General features: G+C 42.1%; 2 protein-coding genes across 2 annotated transcripts; both read left to right on the top strand.

Annotated features, from left to right (window-relative positions):
• Window positions 1-1,599: 1,599 nt before the first annotated feature.
• On the top strand, window positions 1,600-16,641 carry LOC310663383 (olfactory receptor 14A16-like; the record flags this gene model as incomplete). The annotated part of the gene is made up of 2 exons (XM_083411196.1): window positions 1,600-1,958; window positions 16,021-16,641. 2 exons carry the CDS (start codon window positions 1,600-1,602, stop codon window positions 16,619-16,621), a joined length of 960 nt encoding a protein of 319 aa, XP_083267322.1. The 3' UTR covers window positions 16,622-16,641.
• Window positions 8,644-11,444, top strand: LOC310662548 (olfactory receptor 14C36-like; the record flags this gene model as incomplete). Its single annotated transcript, XM_083409484.1, has 2 exons — window positions 8,644-8,704; window positions 10,462-11,444. The coding sequence occupies 2 exons, from the start codon at window positions 8,644-8,646 to the stop codon at window positions 11,442-11,444; spliced, it is 1,044 nt and encodes a 347-aa protein (XP_083265610.1).
• Window positions 16,642-18,640: the final 1,999 nt, after the last annotated feature.

Genomic DNA, 18,640 nt, shown 5'->3' with positions numbered 1-18,640 from the left:
CTGAAACTATATTAAATCAAGGTGGTGTTTTTTCTGTTTGTTTGTTTGTTTTCAAATTTAGCAAGGAAAAGTGGGGAAGCATGTGGTGAATGTTTTTGGAGTTTGTAAAACTCCATACCTGGGTTTAAGAAGAAACCTGTGTCCCTCCAAAAAATTAAGTTTCATCATCCCTGACCATTGGCTATGCTGCCTGGGGTTACAGAGAGTTGGTAAACAACAATAACAGGAGAGCCACTGGTGCCTCATCCTTGGAGTAAATATTAGAGTTGGTTCAGATAAAATTTCAGGAGGCTTTTGGCACCAAACCTCACATCATCCTGGCTTCTCTTCTTCTTTGCAGTCACCCAGAAAGACATTCTGAGTAGGTATTTGTAAATAACAGCTCCGTTTAAACCACAGAGCCTAGGACTTGCCAATCAGAAGGTCGGTGGTTCGAATTCCCGCAACGGGGTGAGCTCCAGTTGCTTGGTCCCTGCTCCTGCCAACCTAGCAGTTTGAAAGTATGTTAAAGTGCAAGTAGATAAATAGGTACCGCTCCGGCGGAAAGGTAAATGGCGTTTCCATGCGCTGCTCTGGTATGCCAGAAGTGGCTTAGTCATGCTGGCCACATGACCCGGAAGAACTGTCTGCAGACAAACGCCATCTCCCTCGGCCAATAAAGCGAGATGAGCGCCGCAACCCCAGAGTCGGTCACGACTGGACCTAATGGTCAGGGGTCCCTTTACCTTAAGGATTGTTAGAAAGCTTTTTGCTTATTACAACTACTGGGTTTTGTCCCTATTCCAGGAATGACTAACTTGGAAAGGTGATACAATTAATAATAATAATAATAATAATAATAATAATAATAATAATAATAATAATTTATTTCTACCCCACCCATCTGGCTGGGTCTCCTCAGACACTCTGGGTGGCTTCCAACAAAAGATTTAAAATACATTAAAACAGTCATTAAAAACTTCCCTAAACAGGGCTTCCTTCAGATGTCTTTATTTACCTGTTGCTTACTAGGCTAATGGGGAGGTGGGCAGGGCAGTGGGGAAGTCCGTTGGGGGGGGGGGCTCACTGGCAGAGTCACTTTTTGCTGGCAAGTGACAACAATGACACTGTCAAAAAGTTGGCAGCAAGGCACAACTCCATTATACCAGCCACTCCTGCTCTGTTCTGTGTTCTCATATATATCATTATTGTATAAATATTACGCATTATGTTACAATGATTACATCTTTATGAAGACTTTTTCTCTCATGTAATCCATATTTAATGTAAGCTTAATGAAAGTACAATATACTGTATGCTAGGATCTATAGGAGACACAGTTGTATGTTCTTTATCTCACACATTCTGGTTAACATCAGCAAATTATGGTTTCCTTAGCTATTGTTATGTGAGAGGAGAACTTCATAGTAATAGGAAACCTACTGCAACACATTCTGCTCTCTGCCTTTTTTGAATCTCACCTGACGGACATTACTAAATTCAATTTGAATTAATAGCACTTGAGGTTAACTCTTCTTTAGACCATGCAATAATGTTAACAACTTTCTTCCTTTTTTTCCTTCCATAGAGCATTTTGCAATTTAAATCAGAGATGAAAAGATGTCTAACGAAACTTCTGTGAACACGTTTCTGCTCTTGGAGTTTTCTAATGTTCGAGAACTGCAGATAACACAATTCTTTGTGTTCTTGCTTTTTTATTTGGCCACTGTCACAGGAAATCTTCTCATCATTTCTGCAGTAGCTCTTGATCATCACCTTCACACTCCTATGTATTTCTTCCTGATGAACTTAGCTGTGACTGATCTTGGCTCAGTTTCAGTCACAATACCCAAATCGATGTCAAATTCCCTTTCAAATACTAGGGTGATTTCTTATTCTGGATGTGTCACTCAGGTTTATTTCTTTCTGCTTTTTGCAGCATCAGATTACACCCTCCTCACTGTCATGGCACATGATCGGTATGTCACCATCTGCAATCCGCTACGGTATGAGGCAATTATGAATCAAGGTGCCTGCATTCAGATGGCGGGCAGTGCATGGCTCAGTGGTCTTCTCTATGCTGCGTTGCACACTGGCAGCACTTTTGCCATGACATTCTGCTCCAATAATGTTGATCAGTTTTTCTGTGAGGTCCCTCAGCTTGTAAAGATCTCCTGCTCAAAGTTATACATACTTGAAAATGCACTTCTTTTCTTAAGTGTTGCTATAGCATTTGGCTGTTTTATTTTTATAATTGTAACCTATGTCCAGATCTTCAGTACAGTTCTGAGAATGCCCTCATCACAGGGAAGGCAAAAAGCTTTCTCAACTTGCATTCCCCACCTCGTTGTTTTCTCTATGTTCCTGTTTGGTGGAGCACTTGTTTACCTAAGACCCATACAGCATGCCTCCTCGCATACAAATATGGTCTTTGCTGTCATATATTCCGTGATCCCACCCATGATGAATCCAGTGATCTATAGCATGAGGAATAAGGAGATTAAGGTCGCTGTGTCCAAGATTTTAGGACTGAAATAGCTTTCTAAGGATACAATTTGTGGTGTCATTCTTTATGCAGGGTTTTGAATGTAACAATGTTAAAGTATATGAATGTTTTGATACACAATCAAAGTAGGGGAAGTTAATGTGGTTCCCATGTTGTTGGAATTCAACTCCCATCTGTCTCAGCCAGCATGGCCAATGTGTGCTTTGTCCATCACAGTCCTAAATATCTTCTCTTGTTTGTTACAGAAGAAAAATGTCAACAGTTTTAGAACTATTTCAAAGCATTAATCCTATTGTAATTTTCCTATTGTTCTTTCAGGGCTCTACCATCGCCATCGATCCCCGGCATTGAATGTGTTGGCCTAGTGTGGGGCTCCGAGGTGAGCTTGGCTGTCTGGCTGGTGTACCGGCCACCTAGCGCACCAGCAGCCACCCTGTCAGGCCTGCTGGAGGCTGTGGCCGGCTGGGCCTTGGAGTTTCCTAACCTATTGGTATTGGGGGACTTCAACATCCATGCTGATGCCACTCCCTCCTCACAGGCTCTGGACCTGGTGTCTTCCATGGCGACACTAGGGCTCTCCCAGTTTGTTTCGGGCCCCACACATCAAGCAGGCCACACGCTGGATTTGATCTTTGGGGCCGGTATAGATGTGATCATGTTTCCTTCGATGAAGGTGCCATGGTCTGATCACTACGCTCTGAAAGCCAGGATTGATGTTCCACCCCCACCCCGCTTAGGTGGCGAGCCGATTTGGGCTCGCCCGCAGAGGCTGATGGACCCTGATAGATTCCGCCAAGCCTTGCGGGACCTTGCTCCCCCTGGCGACTCATTGACTGAGCTTGTTGAGGGCTGGAATACCCAGCTCCTGGCAGCCATCGATGAGATCGCACCTAAGCGCCCTCTGCGACCCCGCAGAAACCGGGCTCCCTGGTTTACCGAGGAGCTCCGGAAAATGAAGCGGGACCTCAGACGGCTAGAGCGAGTATGGCGGGGTGCCCGTGACGGAGCTTCAAGAACATCTTACAGGGTTTTTATGAAAACCTATGAGATGGCAGTGAAGGCCGCTAAGAAGTCCTACTTCTCGGCCTCCATTGCATCCGCTAGCTCTCGCCCGGCGCAATTATTTAGTATAATTCGGTCTTTAACATCCCTTGAAGGACAGCCAAATTTAAATAATAATTTGACATACAGCCGTGAGGCATTTGCGAGCTTCTTTGCGGAGAAGGTCCTGTTGCTCCGCCATGACCTCCCTGCCAATTTGGATACAATAAAGGAACTGGAGGCCCCTCGACTGTCCTCGGGTCCAGTATTGGACCACTTTGACCGGATATCCCCAGCCGATGTGGACAGACTCCTCCGAGCTGGAAAGCCCACTACTTGTCCTCTCGACCCGTGCCCGTCCTGGCTGATTAGAGCGTGTCCAGACGAGGTGCGGGCCCCCCTGGGGGATATCATCAATTTGTCCCTTGGCACCGGGACATTCCCAGGGGAACTGAAGGAGGCAGTGGTGTGCCCGCTCTTAAAGAAAACATCATTAGATCCCTTAGATCTATCCAATTACCGCCCGGTTTCGAATCTTCCATTCCTGGGTAAGGTGATTGAGAGAGCGGTTGCTGAACAGCTTGGTAGGTTTCTGGATGAAACATCGGCTCTGGATCCATTCCAGTCCGGCTTCCGCGCTGGTCATGGGACCGAGACGGCTCTGGTCGCCCTAACAGATGATCTCCGCAGGCAGCTGGATCAAGGCGGGTCGGGGCTGCTGATTCTTCTAGACCTGTCAGCAGCCTTCGACATGGTCGATCACGAACTCCTGGACCACCGCCTTGCCGACGTGGGGATCCAGGGCACAGTCCTTCAATGGCTGCGCTCGTTTCTCTCCGGTCGGGGACAGAGGGTGGCGCTTGGGGGGGAATTGTCATCCCGCCACTCCTTGGTGTGTGGAGTGCCCCAGGGTGCGATACTCTCCCCGATGCTTTTTAACATCTTTATGCGCCCACTCGCCCAGCTTGTCCGGAGTTTTGGGCTGGGCTGCCATCAGTATGCTGATGACACCCAACTCTATCTGTTGATGGATGGCCACCCTGACTCGGCCCCAGACACACTGACCAGATGCTTGGAAGCTGTGGCTGGATGGTTACGTGGGAGCCGGTTGAAGTTAAATCCTTCGAAGACAGAGGTCCTCTGGCTGGGACGGGACGATATGGGATTGAGGGGGCAACTCCCATCTCTAGCGGGGGTGCAATTAGTGCCAGCACCGTCCGTTAAGAGTTTTTTCATCTCCGCCAAGCTAAGCAGTTGGCTCCTTACCTCTCTCGCCCTGACCTAGCCACTGTGATCCATGCGACGGTCACCTCCAGACTGGACTATTGTAACTCGCTCTACGTGGGGCTGCCCTTGAGACTGACCCAGAAACTCCAGAGGGTGCAGAATGCCGCAGCGAGACTCCTTACAGGGTCTTCACTGCGAGATCACATTCATCCGGTGCTATACCAGCTGCACTGGCTCCCGGTGGAGTACAGGATCAGGTTTAAGGTGCTGGTTTTAACCTTTAAAGCCCTATACGGCCTAGGACCCTCGTACCTACGGGACCGCCTCTCCTGGTATGCCCCACAGAGAAACCTACGCTCGTCAAATAAAAACATCTTGAAGGTCCCAGGCCTCAGAGAGGTTAGGCTGGCCTCAACTAGAGCCAGGGCTTTCTCGGCTGCGGCTCCAATCTGGTGGAACGCTCTGTCACAAGAGACTAGGGCCCTGCGGGACCTGACATCTTTCCGCAGAGCCTGCAAGACAGAGTTGTTCCACCAGGCCTTTGGTCAGGTCCCAGCCTGACTCCCTCCTCTGGCAACCTGCACAGAATTTTGCTCAACGGTTGCCATTAATTTGACTTTAATTAATTTTATAATGGAATGTTTTTAGAATGTTTGATTATTTGATTGTTTGATTATTTACTTGTTGTTAGCCGCCCTGAGCCCGGCTTCGGCTGGGGAGGGCGGGATATAAATAAAATTTATTATTATTATTATTATTATTATTATTTAAGTATGCTTAGGGTTTTAAAGAAAGAGCCATTTTTAATCAATCAATCATCCCGTTTTAAATTTGTTAAGCAATCTAGTGCAGTTTCATGAATGGGTGTGTATATATATCTCACACTGAAACAATAATATCGGTTCTTTCTTAGATATTGAAAGAAATATGAGATAACTTACAACTGAATATAAAAATCAGTCACTCATTGCTCAAATAAAAATATAAGCTTCAAACGTTTTCTTCTACATTCCATCAACCTGGTTTGAGTGGTTAATGACACATGTGTTGGAATTCACCTAAAATTGGTGTGATACACCATTCATCTGAATAAGAATGGAACATTCTAACATCTTGATGTAGGCCTGATCTGCACAGATCCCCATTCCCCACCCTCGTTTCTAATTCCCTTGATGTTGATATAATGCGAGGTTTCTTACTGTTAAAATGCAAACAGATATAATTCTGTTCTTCTATGTTATACAGGTGTAATATCTTGTGCTATAGGATTGGAGGCTTTGTTTAGCTGATGCTTGTGGTTCTCAAACAAAACAAGGCTGTACTTTTGATATACAGTATGTAATGTTGGAATCGAGCAGAGGGATCACGTCAGTCTCTTTGTTAAGATAAGAGACCTCACTAAGACTGCTAAACACCCTATTTGCATGACTAAAGAGCTGCACATGTTTCCATAGGAACAACTAGCTAATGGTGCTTCCAGAGGAAGGGTGCAAGTCTTCGCCTCTCACCTGAATGGAGACTAGGTCATCTTGTAAGAAGGAGAATAGGCAGGGAACTGAAAACTAGAAAGACAGAGGCTGGAAATGCTCACAGTGCTGAAACCAAAGCTATGGTTTTGTAGACCCACAGAGACATAATGGGGAAGCAAGGTAGTGTTATAAGAATTCTAAGGTCTCAAATATATAATAAATATTCATAAATGCATACATATCTAAATATATAAACCATGTGTCTGACATAGTACAGGAGAGCAATCCTGAAATCATTTCGACTCTCCCAATGATCTGAAATATTCCTCTATAGTAAGGGAGGCAAATGGGGAAAGCCTTCTCACTGTCTTTTTACTTACAAATTCTGTCTTAAGGACATATTTGTGTATGAATAGGGTGAGCCTGTGACCTGGATACAGGAACTAAAATATTAACTATCACAAAACCATCACAATGACCAGGCTGCCCAGGTAATGCAATCAGCGACAAATTATCAGGTATCCTGGCAGACAGGATTTCTGCTGTAGACCACCTCCTATGATGTATATATGATGATATTGGGATGATCTTTGGGCTAAGGGGGTTGGGCAATGTCAAAAGTCTTTAAAGGATGCACACTTTTGTTCAGATAGAGGAGGGAATTCTGTTGCAACAGAAAAATAAATATCTGCCTTGCTTTCCACTGGATCCAGCCTCTATCCATTTTTCTTTAACCAATCATGGACTTAGGGGATTCAGAGTCCCTTGGTGAGTTGGGCAGCAAAAGCCAAACTCCAATTTTACATCAGTATGCCAGAGTGTTAATGCTGTGACTTCATCCCAAGGAAACCAAACCTGGGAAAGTTTTGGCAGCCCTGGAGTCTCTCACCACTTAGAGACTGGAGCTCATGCAACACTAGCATAGTCATTCCTCTGATTTCATGGATCAGGAGTGTTCAGTACACCAGCCCTAGCCATCACTCCTTAATGCAGTGGGAACAGAGGCAGAATTAGGGGAGTGAAACTGGTACGTCCACACTGGGTGCCAAGCCGAGAAGATGCCACAGCCATGATGAAGAACAGAAGTTGAGAGGTTGGGGGTGCTGAATTTAGGCATTGCACATGGTGCCACTGAAATTTTAAATCCCAAAGTCTGGCACTGGTGGAAGGTAGCTACACTCTGCCAATGGTCAGAAACCGATTCCTCTGTCTTGGTGTTGGCATTCTTACATAAACATACTCTGTCATCATAGCCTAGTTGCATCAATGGTTAGGTACTGCATTCTTCCTCTCAAATTAAAAAAAAAAGAGACTGTTATGTGGCTGGTGTAAATCTGATTAGCCAAGCCACAGGAAGTGGTGGGGGTTGAGGGTGTTCCAGATTGTTGTTGTGGGCGGGTGGGTGTTATGATGTGTCTGTTTGCACTGCCAGCATTCATGTATGTTCAGCTGTTCCACCTGGCCTTTGGTTTGGACTCAGTCTGACCCTTACGTTTCCCTCGCCTTACTGTTTTGATCTATGGACTACTTTTAAAATGAGGCTGCATTTTAACCTGTATTTAAAATTTTTCTGTATTATGTTTTTATTGTAATTTTACTGGTGTTAGCCGCCCTAAGCCCAGCTCTGGCCGGGGAGGGTGGGGTATAAATAAAAATTATTATTATTATTATTATTATTATTATTATTATTATTATTATACATACAGCTGAGAAGTTTAGGATCTTTTGTTGGAGTTATGACGTGTTTTTGTGATGGATGTGTGTTAACCCCTAATCTTATACCCACAAGAAGTTCTCACACAAAGGAACAAAGAAAGCTTGGTTTATTGTATAAAATAGGAGTGGCAGAATATATTAAAATGCTGCTTTAGATAGCAAAGTTGCAATCTAGCAAGTAGCACATTACAATACATACACACTTAGATTAAAGAACAAAAGATCCCCTAATTATTCTAAAAGCCTACAGAACCAGAAATGGGGAGGAAGGGGGGAGTATGCCTGTCCTTAAAGTGAAGCAGATATACAGAGTCCTAGGGATCACTGGGTTAAGTGCTGTCCTGTTAGAGCTGTGGGAGCTTTGCATCTAATTTTTTTAAAATACATTTTGCGAAGGCATACCAGTAGAGGGGAGGGGGTTGTGAAATGAGTGATTCCTACAATTTCTATAGTTACACTAGTGGCCAAAATTGTGGAAACCTTTTGGGAAAAGTGTATTTCCAAGGTTTGATGGCTCATAACACCACTTTATTCTGGAGTAATACCATAAAATTATATATCAGTGGAAAAACAATTTAATGAAGAATGCATTAAACTCAAGAGAGCAAATCTCTAGGAACACAAACCAGATATTACTGTACCCTCCTCCCCTTGCTGAATATATCTTTTTGGCCATCAAGGACTGATTGAGTTTCATATGCTTTTATGGATGACTATCCAAATGCACAGACAGCTGAAGTCATCAGAGGAGAAAGCACATCTGAAGGTAAGAGAAAAATATTACTAAATTATTTTATATAGTTCAAACCTTACCTAACACCATAGGAGTTACTTAATGGATCTCACATGTATATTCATTAAATCACTGGTTGTCAACTAATGGGTCATGGCCTGATTCAGTATAGGCTGCAACAGGAGAACCACCATCATGCAAATGTATAGTACAGGATTAATCAATTGTTCTCAACTTTATGTGTGGGTTAAAAGCAGGTCCTGAGTTGGAAAATGTTGACGTTTGTTCGTTTGTTTATAAGAAAATCTTGATGAATGTGAGGTTTTTTTCCTGGGCATGGGAATCCTTTTTTATTCTTCAATAAAAGTGAGTACTTTAAGTGCTAAAAACAGGGTGTTGTGTTGGCTATAACTCAGAACCACAATCAATAAAGCAAGAGCTGCCTTTAACTTTTCAAACTGAAGTGAATTTGGGGGGTTTCCTCAGTGGCAAAACATCTGAGGAAAGTAGGAAGAGGAACTTAAGGAAAGATTGAATGAGTTTTCTCAAGGCTTCCAAAATTTCTTTGAAAGTTTCCATATGTATTGGGAAATCGAAAGGTTTTAACTAAGCTAGTGAAATTTCTGAGGAGGAAAGAGAGTTTGTGCTCCTTTCATAATATACTGTGGCTTCTCTGATGCTTTGATGGCAGAATACTTATTACCTGCCGCATCTGAAAAAAAATCATTAACTTTCTGTTTATTTTCAAAGTGCCTGGTTCTCATGTAACAGATTTTATCACATTGTGGATCTCTTCAGCTGAAGCCCCATGCACTCATAACTGAAAATTACATCCAAATTGAGCACAAGTAGGACAGGGCTGTATGTCAGTGAGTTGTAAGAACCGCTTTCAATGTGTTTAGGTCTTTTACCCTCACTCTTCCAATTTTTCTCTCACAATTCTTTAAGCGCTTATTTATATAGGATTTTTCCCAGTGCACTTTTGTTCCCTTCTGGTATTGTCCCCCTCAAAAATGGCATCCTGTGGGGGATAGTAGGTGCTGATATTCAACAGGAGAAAGCTTAAAATCCTTTGGTGTGCAGGGTTAGGCTGTGTGCACAGTCCCCATTTCTCTGTGTGCTCCTATCACTGGTTTGAGAAGTGGTATACACATGTCTCTGGTCATTTTTTAAGAACTGCTGCATTTCCTCCCAAACCACATTTGATCCAAGTTGTGAAGAGTGACCTAGCTACATTTCAAGCTGGTATTTAGTAGACATCCTTAGCTGTTCTAATCCCACACCCAAAATATCTATCCAGTACTATAACTTTTGTGGAAACTTTTTGGAAACTCAACCTAGGCATTGTTTCTTGTCTTACAGTTGAGTTTGTTACTTATCTCCCTCAGAATTCTTCAGATGTTATTTTACATCACCCAGAATGCTGAAGTTACATCCATGGGAGCTCTGAAGGCTGCTGATGTCCTTCGCAACTCATGGTGCAGGCAAGAGCAATGTGTTATTTTGTAATTGCAACTTTTGTTTTGCAACTATTTTAAGACTGTTTCCAGTAAAAATTTGAAACTCATTCTTATGTTGGAGAGCGAATTCTTCTCTACTCTACACAAGGTCCAGATCAGGGATTCCAATGGACCATTTTTTGGGGGGGGGAGGGGTTGGCATACATGTGTCTTGGAGACAATGGAGTCCGCCTCCAGGAGTATGAAATGTTAAATTCTCCAGGCTGAAGTGTTATATTACTAGAATATTCTGCTGTCATTAAAATTTTGTACTTCTGTTTCTTTTTGCAGAAAGCATGGACCAAAGCAAAGACCAAACTATAGCTAACCAATCCTTTGTTTCAGAGTTTCTACTCCTGGAATTCTCAAAAGTTTGGGAATTTCGGATAATACACTTTGTAATATTCCTGGTATTGTACTTGGCAATTGTAACAGGGAATCTTCTCATCATCTCTGTAGTAGCCTTTGACCATCGTCTGCACACCCCCATGTACCTCTTTCTAATGAACTTAGCCACGCAGGACCTGGGCCAAGTTTCAGTCATTATTCCCAAATCCATGGCCAATTCACTCATGAATTCTAGGCACATTTCTTATTCTGGATGCGTTTCTCAAGTCCTTTTCTTCACCTTCTTCATATCTACTGATTTTTTCCTCCTCATAGTCATGGCCTATGATCGGTATGTTGCTATTTGCAACCCACTGCAATATCAGATGGTAATGAACCTGAGAGCCTGCACTGAAATGATTTTTACTTCATGCGTCACTGGGTTTCTTTATGCAGGTTTGCACACTGTCAGCACTTTTGCAACTCCTTTCTGCTCCAACGTTGTCAATCAGTTTTTCTGTGAAATCCCACAGTTAGTAAAGCTTTCCTGTTCTAAGAAAAATCAAATTGAAGCTGGAATTGTGCTGTTGTTTGCTCTCGTTGGGCTAGGCTGCTTTATATTTGTTCTTGTGACATATGTACAGATTTTTAGTGCGGTGTTAAGGATGCCATCTGCACAGGGAAGACAAAAGGCCTTCTCTACCTGCCTTCCACATCTCATGGTATTCTCCACATTTATGGTCACAGGCTTGTTTTCCTATTTGAGTCCCATGACTAATACAGCAACACATTTAGATTTGTTTTTTACTGTGATATATTCTATGGTCCCACCTTTGCTGAACCCACTGATTTACAGCATGAGAAATAAAGAGATCAAGGCTGCTTTGTCAAATATGTTAAGGTTGAAAACATCTTCAAATAAATTTGTTTTTAGTTTTCTAATATAGAAATTAATATAGTCATTTTCTTTAGGTATGGATATGAGTGTCACGTGGATGTTTCACATTGATTTCAATGGCACCAAATAAAACTAAATCTGAATCCATCAATTGGTTGTTGTCTAACTATATGGATCTGCTAACATAAGGGTCTACATAAAGGAACTTCTACTACTTCTTGTCTTCCTGCGCATGCTTATGCCCTTCTAAATTTGTTCATGGAGGTCCCCCAATGTCTCCAGAGTGGGAAAATGCATGCCTCCGCCCTTCACTTCATCGTAGACCACATTGTTCCCCAAGGTAGACTCCTCGAGCATTCTGTTGAAAGACCAGCCACACCACCACAGCTACTCTGCCATTGCTTTGCATCATTCCCAGGTATGCCACAACTGCAAAGTCACCGTCAACTGGCAGATCGATCTGGAGCTCTATGTCTCCTATGTGTACCTCAGCTTGTTCTACTATTTTGACTATGATGATATGGCCCTGAATAGCATTGCCAAGTACTTCCTATTTCTTTTTGAAAAACAGCTTTGACATTTTGCAAACCTTTCTGAGGATTTTTACAATCAAGTGGTGTATAAATTTTATGAAATAAATAAATTATTTATGCAAACACACATAACACAATCTAATTGAATATTTAGTGTACATAGGGATGTTTATTTATTTAATGGATTTATACCCCTCCTTTTGGTGAGGGATTATACCAAGGTAGCAAACACAAATATATACATTAAATGTACAACAATATATAAATTCATAATTAACATTAATGGTTTAAAGTATGTTTAATTCTTCATTGAATAGCAGCCACAAATTCTGGTACTCACTTGTGTATTGTTCTCAAGACTATTCCACAATAACTGCTCTTTGCAATCACATGCTTCCATTGACCTTCTATTTGAACATCTTTTTATTGAGATATAAGGAACTATATTATAAGTCCTATTTTTACTCGCCTGTAAATCCTGCAAACAAACAGAGCAAGGAGAGATAAGTGCAGTAAGCTCCACCCATCCCCAACATTTCTATCTTTTTACCCTCTGACTTGTTGTGAAGGAATGGGACTGTTTAAAAAGAAATGAACATTTTGCAGGCAGTTGGGTTTGAGAATAATGGAGTTAATTTGCTTCCTGAAGTCAACCATGTATTGCAGGTGATCACTTCAGGAGATGTTAAAATGAGGATGTAAAACATGGATTTGAGGCAGCCGGATCTATAAAGAGGATAAAGGACTCTAACTGAAATAATTTTGCTTAATGGAATTTTTGCAAATAGAAACCCCTTAGATAAGACTAGCAGGATGCTTTTATTGTGTTTGTACACCTAATTCAGCTGAATCCCAAACCAAGTGGAGTAATTGGGGGATACCATGGATTGCAACACTGAATGGAAAGGAAAGTTGGATGATAATGAAGGTGAGGAGGATAAATAGGCCAAACTTCATTCCAATTAACTCAATGTTTGCCTTAAAATTAAGAATTCCATTGTTTGGTCTATCCATGTCAATAATGTGTTCTAATTCAAGCTAAACAAACCCAACTCCCTCAACTGTTCCTCATAAGGCTTCCTTTCCAGACTCTTGGTTATCTTGGCCACCATTCTTTGCACATATTCCAGCTTGTCATGATCCTTCTTAAATTGTGAAACCCAGAACTACACAATATTCTAGATGTGATCTGACCAAGGCAGAATAAAGTGATACTATTACTTCCCTTGATTGGGACACTATACTTCTGCTGATGCAGCCTAGAATAGCATTATTTTTTCATTTTTTTTGCTGTTAAAACACACTGTTGACACATCTTAAGCTTGTGGTCTTCTAAGACCCCTAGATCCCTTTTACATGTACTACTGGCAATCCAGTGATTTAGTGCAGTTGTTTCTTCCTGTCAAATGTGGAACCTTACATTTGTCCCTACTGAAATTCATTTTTTTTAGTTTGGGCCCAGGTCTGCAATCTGTTAAGGTTATATTGAATCCTGATTCTGTCTTTCATGGCATTAGCAACCCCTCCCAGTTTGGTGTCATCTGCAAACCTGATGAGCATCCCCTCAATTCCTTCGACCAAGTCATTTATAAAGACATTGAACAACAATGAGCTCAGGACAGAACCCTGAGGCACCCTACTTGTCACTTGTTTCCAGGATTAGGTGTACTCTTTGGATTGGGTCAGCCAGCCAGCTACAAATCCAACTAACAGTTACCCCACTCAACCCACATTTTACCAGCTTCTTCCCAAAAATATCATGGGGGACTTTGCCAAAAGTCTTACTGAAATCAAGTTACACTACGTCCACAGCATTCCCCTGATCCACCAAGCTTGACACTCAATCCATCAAAAAAAAAAAAAAGAAAGAAAGAAAGAAAGAAAGAAAGAAAGAAAAGAAAAGAAAAGAAAAGAAAAAAAGGAATAAAGAAATGAGATTTGTCTGGCATGACTTGTTTTTGAGAAACCCATGCTGGGTCTTGGTAATCACATCATCCTTTTCTATGTTCCCACACACTGACTGTTGAATTAGCTGTTCTCAAACTTTTCCTGGTATCAATGTCAAGAACTTAGGCATGTGCCTCATCTGTTTTCCTTAAATATGAGTTTCATTGTAAAGCCCAAGGATATAATTGTCAGATTCACCTTTCACTTAATTAAGAGGAATTACTCAAGAGAGAGTCAAAGTGCTAAAATTCCAGGATCCCAAGACCATTGTTTTACAAAATATATGTGGAGGCACTTTAGGGCACCACCACTACTCAGCCTTGTAATGGGGTATCTACACAAAGTGAAAATTCCATATAGATGAGGCTTCCCATTCAATCTGATGGTCATAGTGGATGGAATACTGCATTTGGCGACCTGCATTCGATTCAACCTTTAGGTGAATCCTAAATGTAATGTGACAATACTTTGATGGAACGTATGAGGGTTGGGAGACCCAAGCAAATGTAAAAGGGTAGCTGATGCTGTCCACAAGCACCAGCCTAATGTTATCTGTCTCCAGGAGTCACACCATGTTGAGTCTGTTGTATGCCTACTAAAACACAAGTATTTTTAAGACTGCTGTAAGGGGAATCCAGTGGGACACGGGTGGCGCTGTGGGTTAAAGCCTCAGTGCCTAGGGCTTGCCGATCGAAAGGTCGGCGGTTCGAATCCCCGCGGCGGGGTGTGCTCCCGCTGTTCGGTCCCAGCGCCTGCCAACCTAGCAGTTCGAAAGCACCCCTGGGTGCAAGTAGATAAATAGGGACCGCTTACTAGCGGGAAGGTAAACGGCGTTTCCGTGTGCGGCTCTGGCTCGCCAGAGCAGCGATGTCACGCTGGCCACGTGACCCGGAAGTGTCTTCGGACAGCGCTGGCCCTTGGCCTCTTTGAGTGAGATGGGCGCACAACCCTAGAGTCTGTCAAGACTGGCCCGTATGGGCAGGGGTACCTTTACCTTTACCTAAGGGGAATCCATTGATTCCCATTACCCAGATTGCATTAAAAATGTTGTTAGAATCAGCTTACTCATATTGTGCTAAGAATGTGTCAAGAATATTTGTGCAGGAATAACTCAGCCTTGAGCTAGCCTGATAACAAGTTCCATCCTCTTCTTGCTGAACAAGGTTTCCAGCTCTGATAATGCCTGCTTTTCCTCTGTGAATGTCACTTAATTTCTACATCCATGTGTATAAGGCTAAGGAAAGGGCTTTCAATAAGCCTGTGTAATTTAGACATCTGTGGAATCGACCCTGGTGAACTCCCCAGTGACTGTTGCTTCTTATCGAAATAAAACTGCATTAAGCTTTCCTTGCTGTGTTCATAAAATAATTCCAACACACTATTATATTGTACCCAGGACCATAAGTTCAAGAGGGGTTGCCATAATCTTAAATGCTACTTTTCATTCATAAGGTGAATGGCGACCCAGTTAGCTATTATGGCCCAAGTCCTTTATATAAATTCTAACAGCACTTTGGATCACGGACAATCTAAGTTCACCACCTGCACAACTCTCAAAATACTCATCTGATTCAGTGTTGCTGAGCTGTACAAGACTCGTGAGAATTAAACCTTCAGGGTGTGATTAGAAATGAGACATGAATAAACTCAATGCTGAAGCTTACCACTGTTAGAACAGATAGAGAGATGTTGAGAGAACATCACTAAGATAGTTACAGCTGAATAAGAAAGAAGTAATGTGATATATTTCTGTTCACAGGTACCAAACAAACACCAGAGAAGCACAATGTCTAACCAGTCAAGAGTGAATGGATTCCTTCTTCATGGATTTGCTGAAATCCAGCAGTTGCAGATATTCCACATCATCATTTTTGTCATGATGTATTTGGTGGCCTTCATAGAAAACCTTCTCATCATCACAGTCATCATCTATAGCCACCAGCTTCATACACCCATGTACTTCTTTCTGGCCAACCTGTCATTCCAAGACTTTGGCTCCATATCCGTTACAGTTCCCAAATCCATTGCAAATTCATTGATGAAGACCCAAACCATCTCTTACTCTGGATGTATCTGCCAAGTCTCCTTCCTTGTCTTCTTCATGGTCTCCCACTTCATCATTCTTGGTGTCATGGCATATGATCGTTATGTTGCCATCTGCAATCCACTTCATTATGAGACTGTTATGAACAAAAAAGCTTGCATTCAGATGGCAGCCAGTGCATGGATTGGTGGAGTTTTTTATTCAACTATGTACACTGGGGCTACATTCAGATTTGAGTTCTGTTCTAATGTCATCAATCAGTTCTTCTGTGAAATCCCACAACTACTGAAAATCTCTTGCTCTGACTCATATCTCAATGAAATTTGGGTTCTGATTTTTGGGTCTTCTTTTGGCTTCATTTACTTTTCTCTAATTATTTTTTCTTATGTTCAGATCTTCAGAGCTATTCTTAGAATCCCATCCAGCCAAGGGAAGCAAAAATTCTTCTCAACTTGCTTGCCTCACTTTATTGTTATTTCCCTGTTTGTGGTAAGTGGCACCTTTGTCTATTTCAGACCAAGTTCCAGTTCCCAATCAGCATTTGACCTCCTGGTTTCTATGTTCTACTGCATGGTGCCACCAGTAATGAACCCACTCATATATAGCATGAGAAACAAGGAACTGAAAGTGGCATTCTGGAAACTGATTACTAACATTTCTCCCCCAATCCTTCGGCAAAAACCGTTCTCCAGTGCATTTTAAAAAACAATTTCTGTTGTCTATATGCCTTGCCCAAAATTTCCATTCATATGTTTGCTTACTCATAAGTAGGCAACACTGAACTCAATAGGAATTACTCTCAGGTAAAGATTGTAGCCGTATAGGGCTTTAGATTGATGTTGTACTAAAGCTTTGATCATCCCTACCCATTACCCATGCTAGCAGAGGCAGACAGAAATTAGAGGACCAATATACAAGCCAAGCCTTCTTTAGAGTGAATAAACTCCCAAACTGGGCAAATGTAGCTAGCTCACTGCTAGCATTTATATAATTGAATATAATTGAATATATACTCAGAAATAAACCTCATTGAATACATTTAGAGTTTTTGGCTATTGTGTATTGGACTGCAGATTCAATCTTTCCCATTGAAATCAGGAGGATCTAAAGCTTATTTAATATAGATGATTGTGTTGACTGCCAGTTGACTGGTAAACTATCACATGTTAAAATTCATAACAATGTTCTCCTTAAAAGCTTATACAGTGGTACCTTGGTTTAAGAACAGCTTAATTTATGAATAACTTGGATTAAGAACGCTGCAAATCCAGAAGTAGGTGTTTTGGTTTGTGAACTTTGCCTTGGAAGAAGAACATGTTCTGCTTCCTGTTGAGTGTGTTCCATTTGTAAATTGAGTCTGCCACTGCTATTGGAAAGCACACCTTGATTTAAGAAATGACTTTCAGAACGGATTAAGCCCGTAAACCAAGGTACCACTGTATTCCTCAACATTTGTATTAGTTATAAATTCTTACTGTGGAAATGTAAGCCAATAGATAAAAAGTAATTTCATTCATGGGAGCTTACCTATGTACCCATTCTTGTAGGTGTTGTAAATTTTCACCGATTCACTTGTTTTTAACTCATTGTTGTGTATGTCATCATAGGGATGTTATAATGTTTTTTGTTTTCTTTTTATGTCACAACTTGCACATATGGCAATCAGCATTCAGAATGACCCTTGGGCGGCCACAAATTCCCTCTTGTGTTATGATTTCACATCCCAACACTTCTTTTGACACGCAGTCTCCATTTTGCAGATGTGGGATTGGAGCCAGAAGTGGAGGAATGGGAAGACTGGAGAGACAAAAGGTCATTGGGAAAGAGCAGGTGCAACACACTCGAAGGTGTTTTCTATTGTGTTTCATCCTTTAAAAATGAGGTGAAATGTTTTATCTATAGCCTTTATAAAGAAGTGGGAAAGTGTGACTAGAATAAGCTTGCTATAGTCAAAATATATGAAGAGATAAAACAGTGCAACGTGCATTAGTACTCCAAATGAAGATGGGGGATTTTATACCAAGATTGGGGTGTCCCAACATGTAGCCTACAAGGCCATTTTTGGGAGTCCTAGGCAGGGCATCCTGTGTGGGTGAACTGGTAGCACTGCTCTAAATCTGGTGCTGCCCCCCACCCACCAGTGTCAGGAAGGAGCAAGCAGAGAGCTAGGTGAGAGCTGCCCTCAAGTCCCCAGAGTGCTGCTTCTGGTAAGTTGGAGGGGCTCCTCATTGCCTCCTGTTCACACAGGTCAATGACCTGGCTGGGGGCTAGAAAAGGGGGAATCAGTGGGCTGGCGAGGAATGACAATTTGGGGTGATCAGGCTAGGTAGATCTTGGCTGTGCAGAAAATAACTGTCTGGTGGGAAGAGCAAACATGGGCTCTTGTTTATAGATTAGCAAAGGGGGATTTTTTTTTAGATACCCACCTCTAATGTCTCTCACACCCAAAGCACACACACATGTATCAATAAGGAAAGGGGTCCTTGGATTTGTGACTTTCTGCCTCTTCTCTTTACCCCCAGCAGGATGGACAGGGAGAGGAATAGTCAGGAGTGCAACTGCATGAGAGGGATGGAATGTGGTGGTAATTGTTTTGTGGTTACTTTGACTCCTGTTCCATATGCTCAGATCTTTCAGGGGTTGGATTCTCTGTCTCACACACTGCTCCTGGATTCTCCCACATTTTTGTGTTTTGCATCTATCTATTGGTAAGGGAGTCAC

Source organism: Podarcis tiliguerta (genome assembly GCF_965153285.1).
Source record: "Podarcis tiliguerta genome assembly, chromosome: 13".
NCBI classification, from domain to species: domain Eukaryota; kingdom Metazoa; phylum Chordata; class Lepidosauria; order Squamata; family Lacertidae; genus Podarcis; species Podarcis tiliguerta.
Note: the sequence above shows the minus strand (reverse complement) of the source record. Positions and strands in the feature narration are given on the sequence as shown.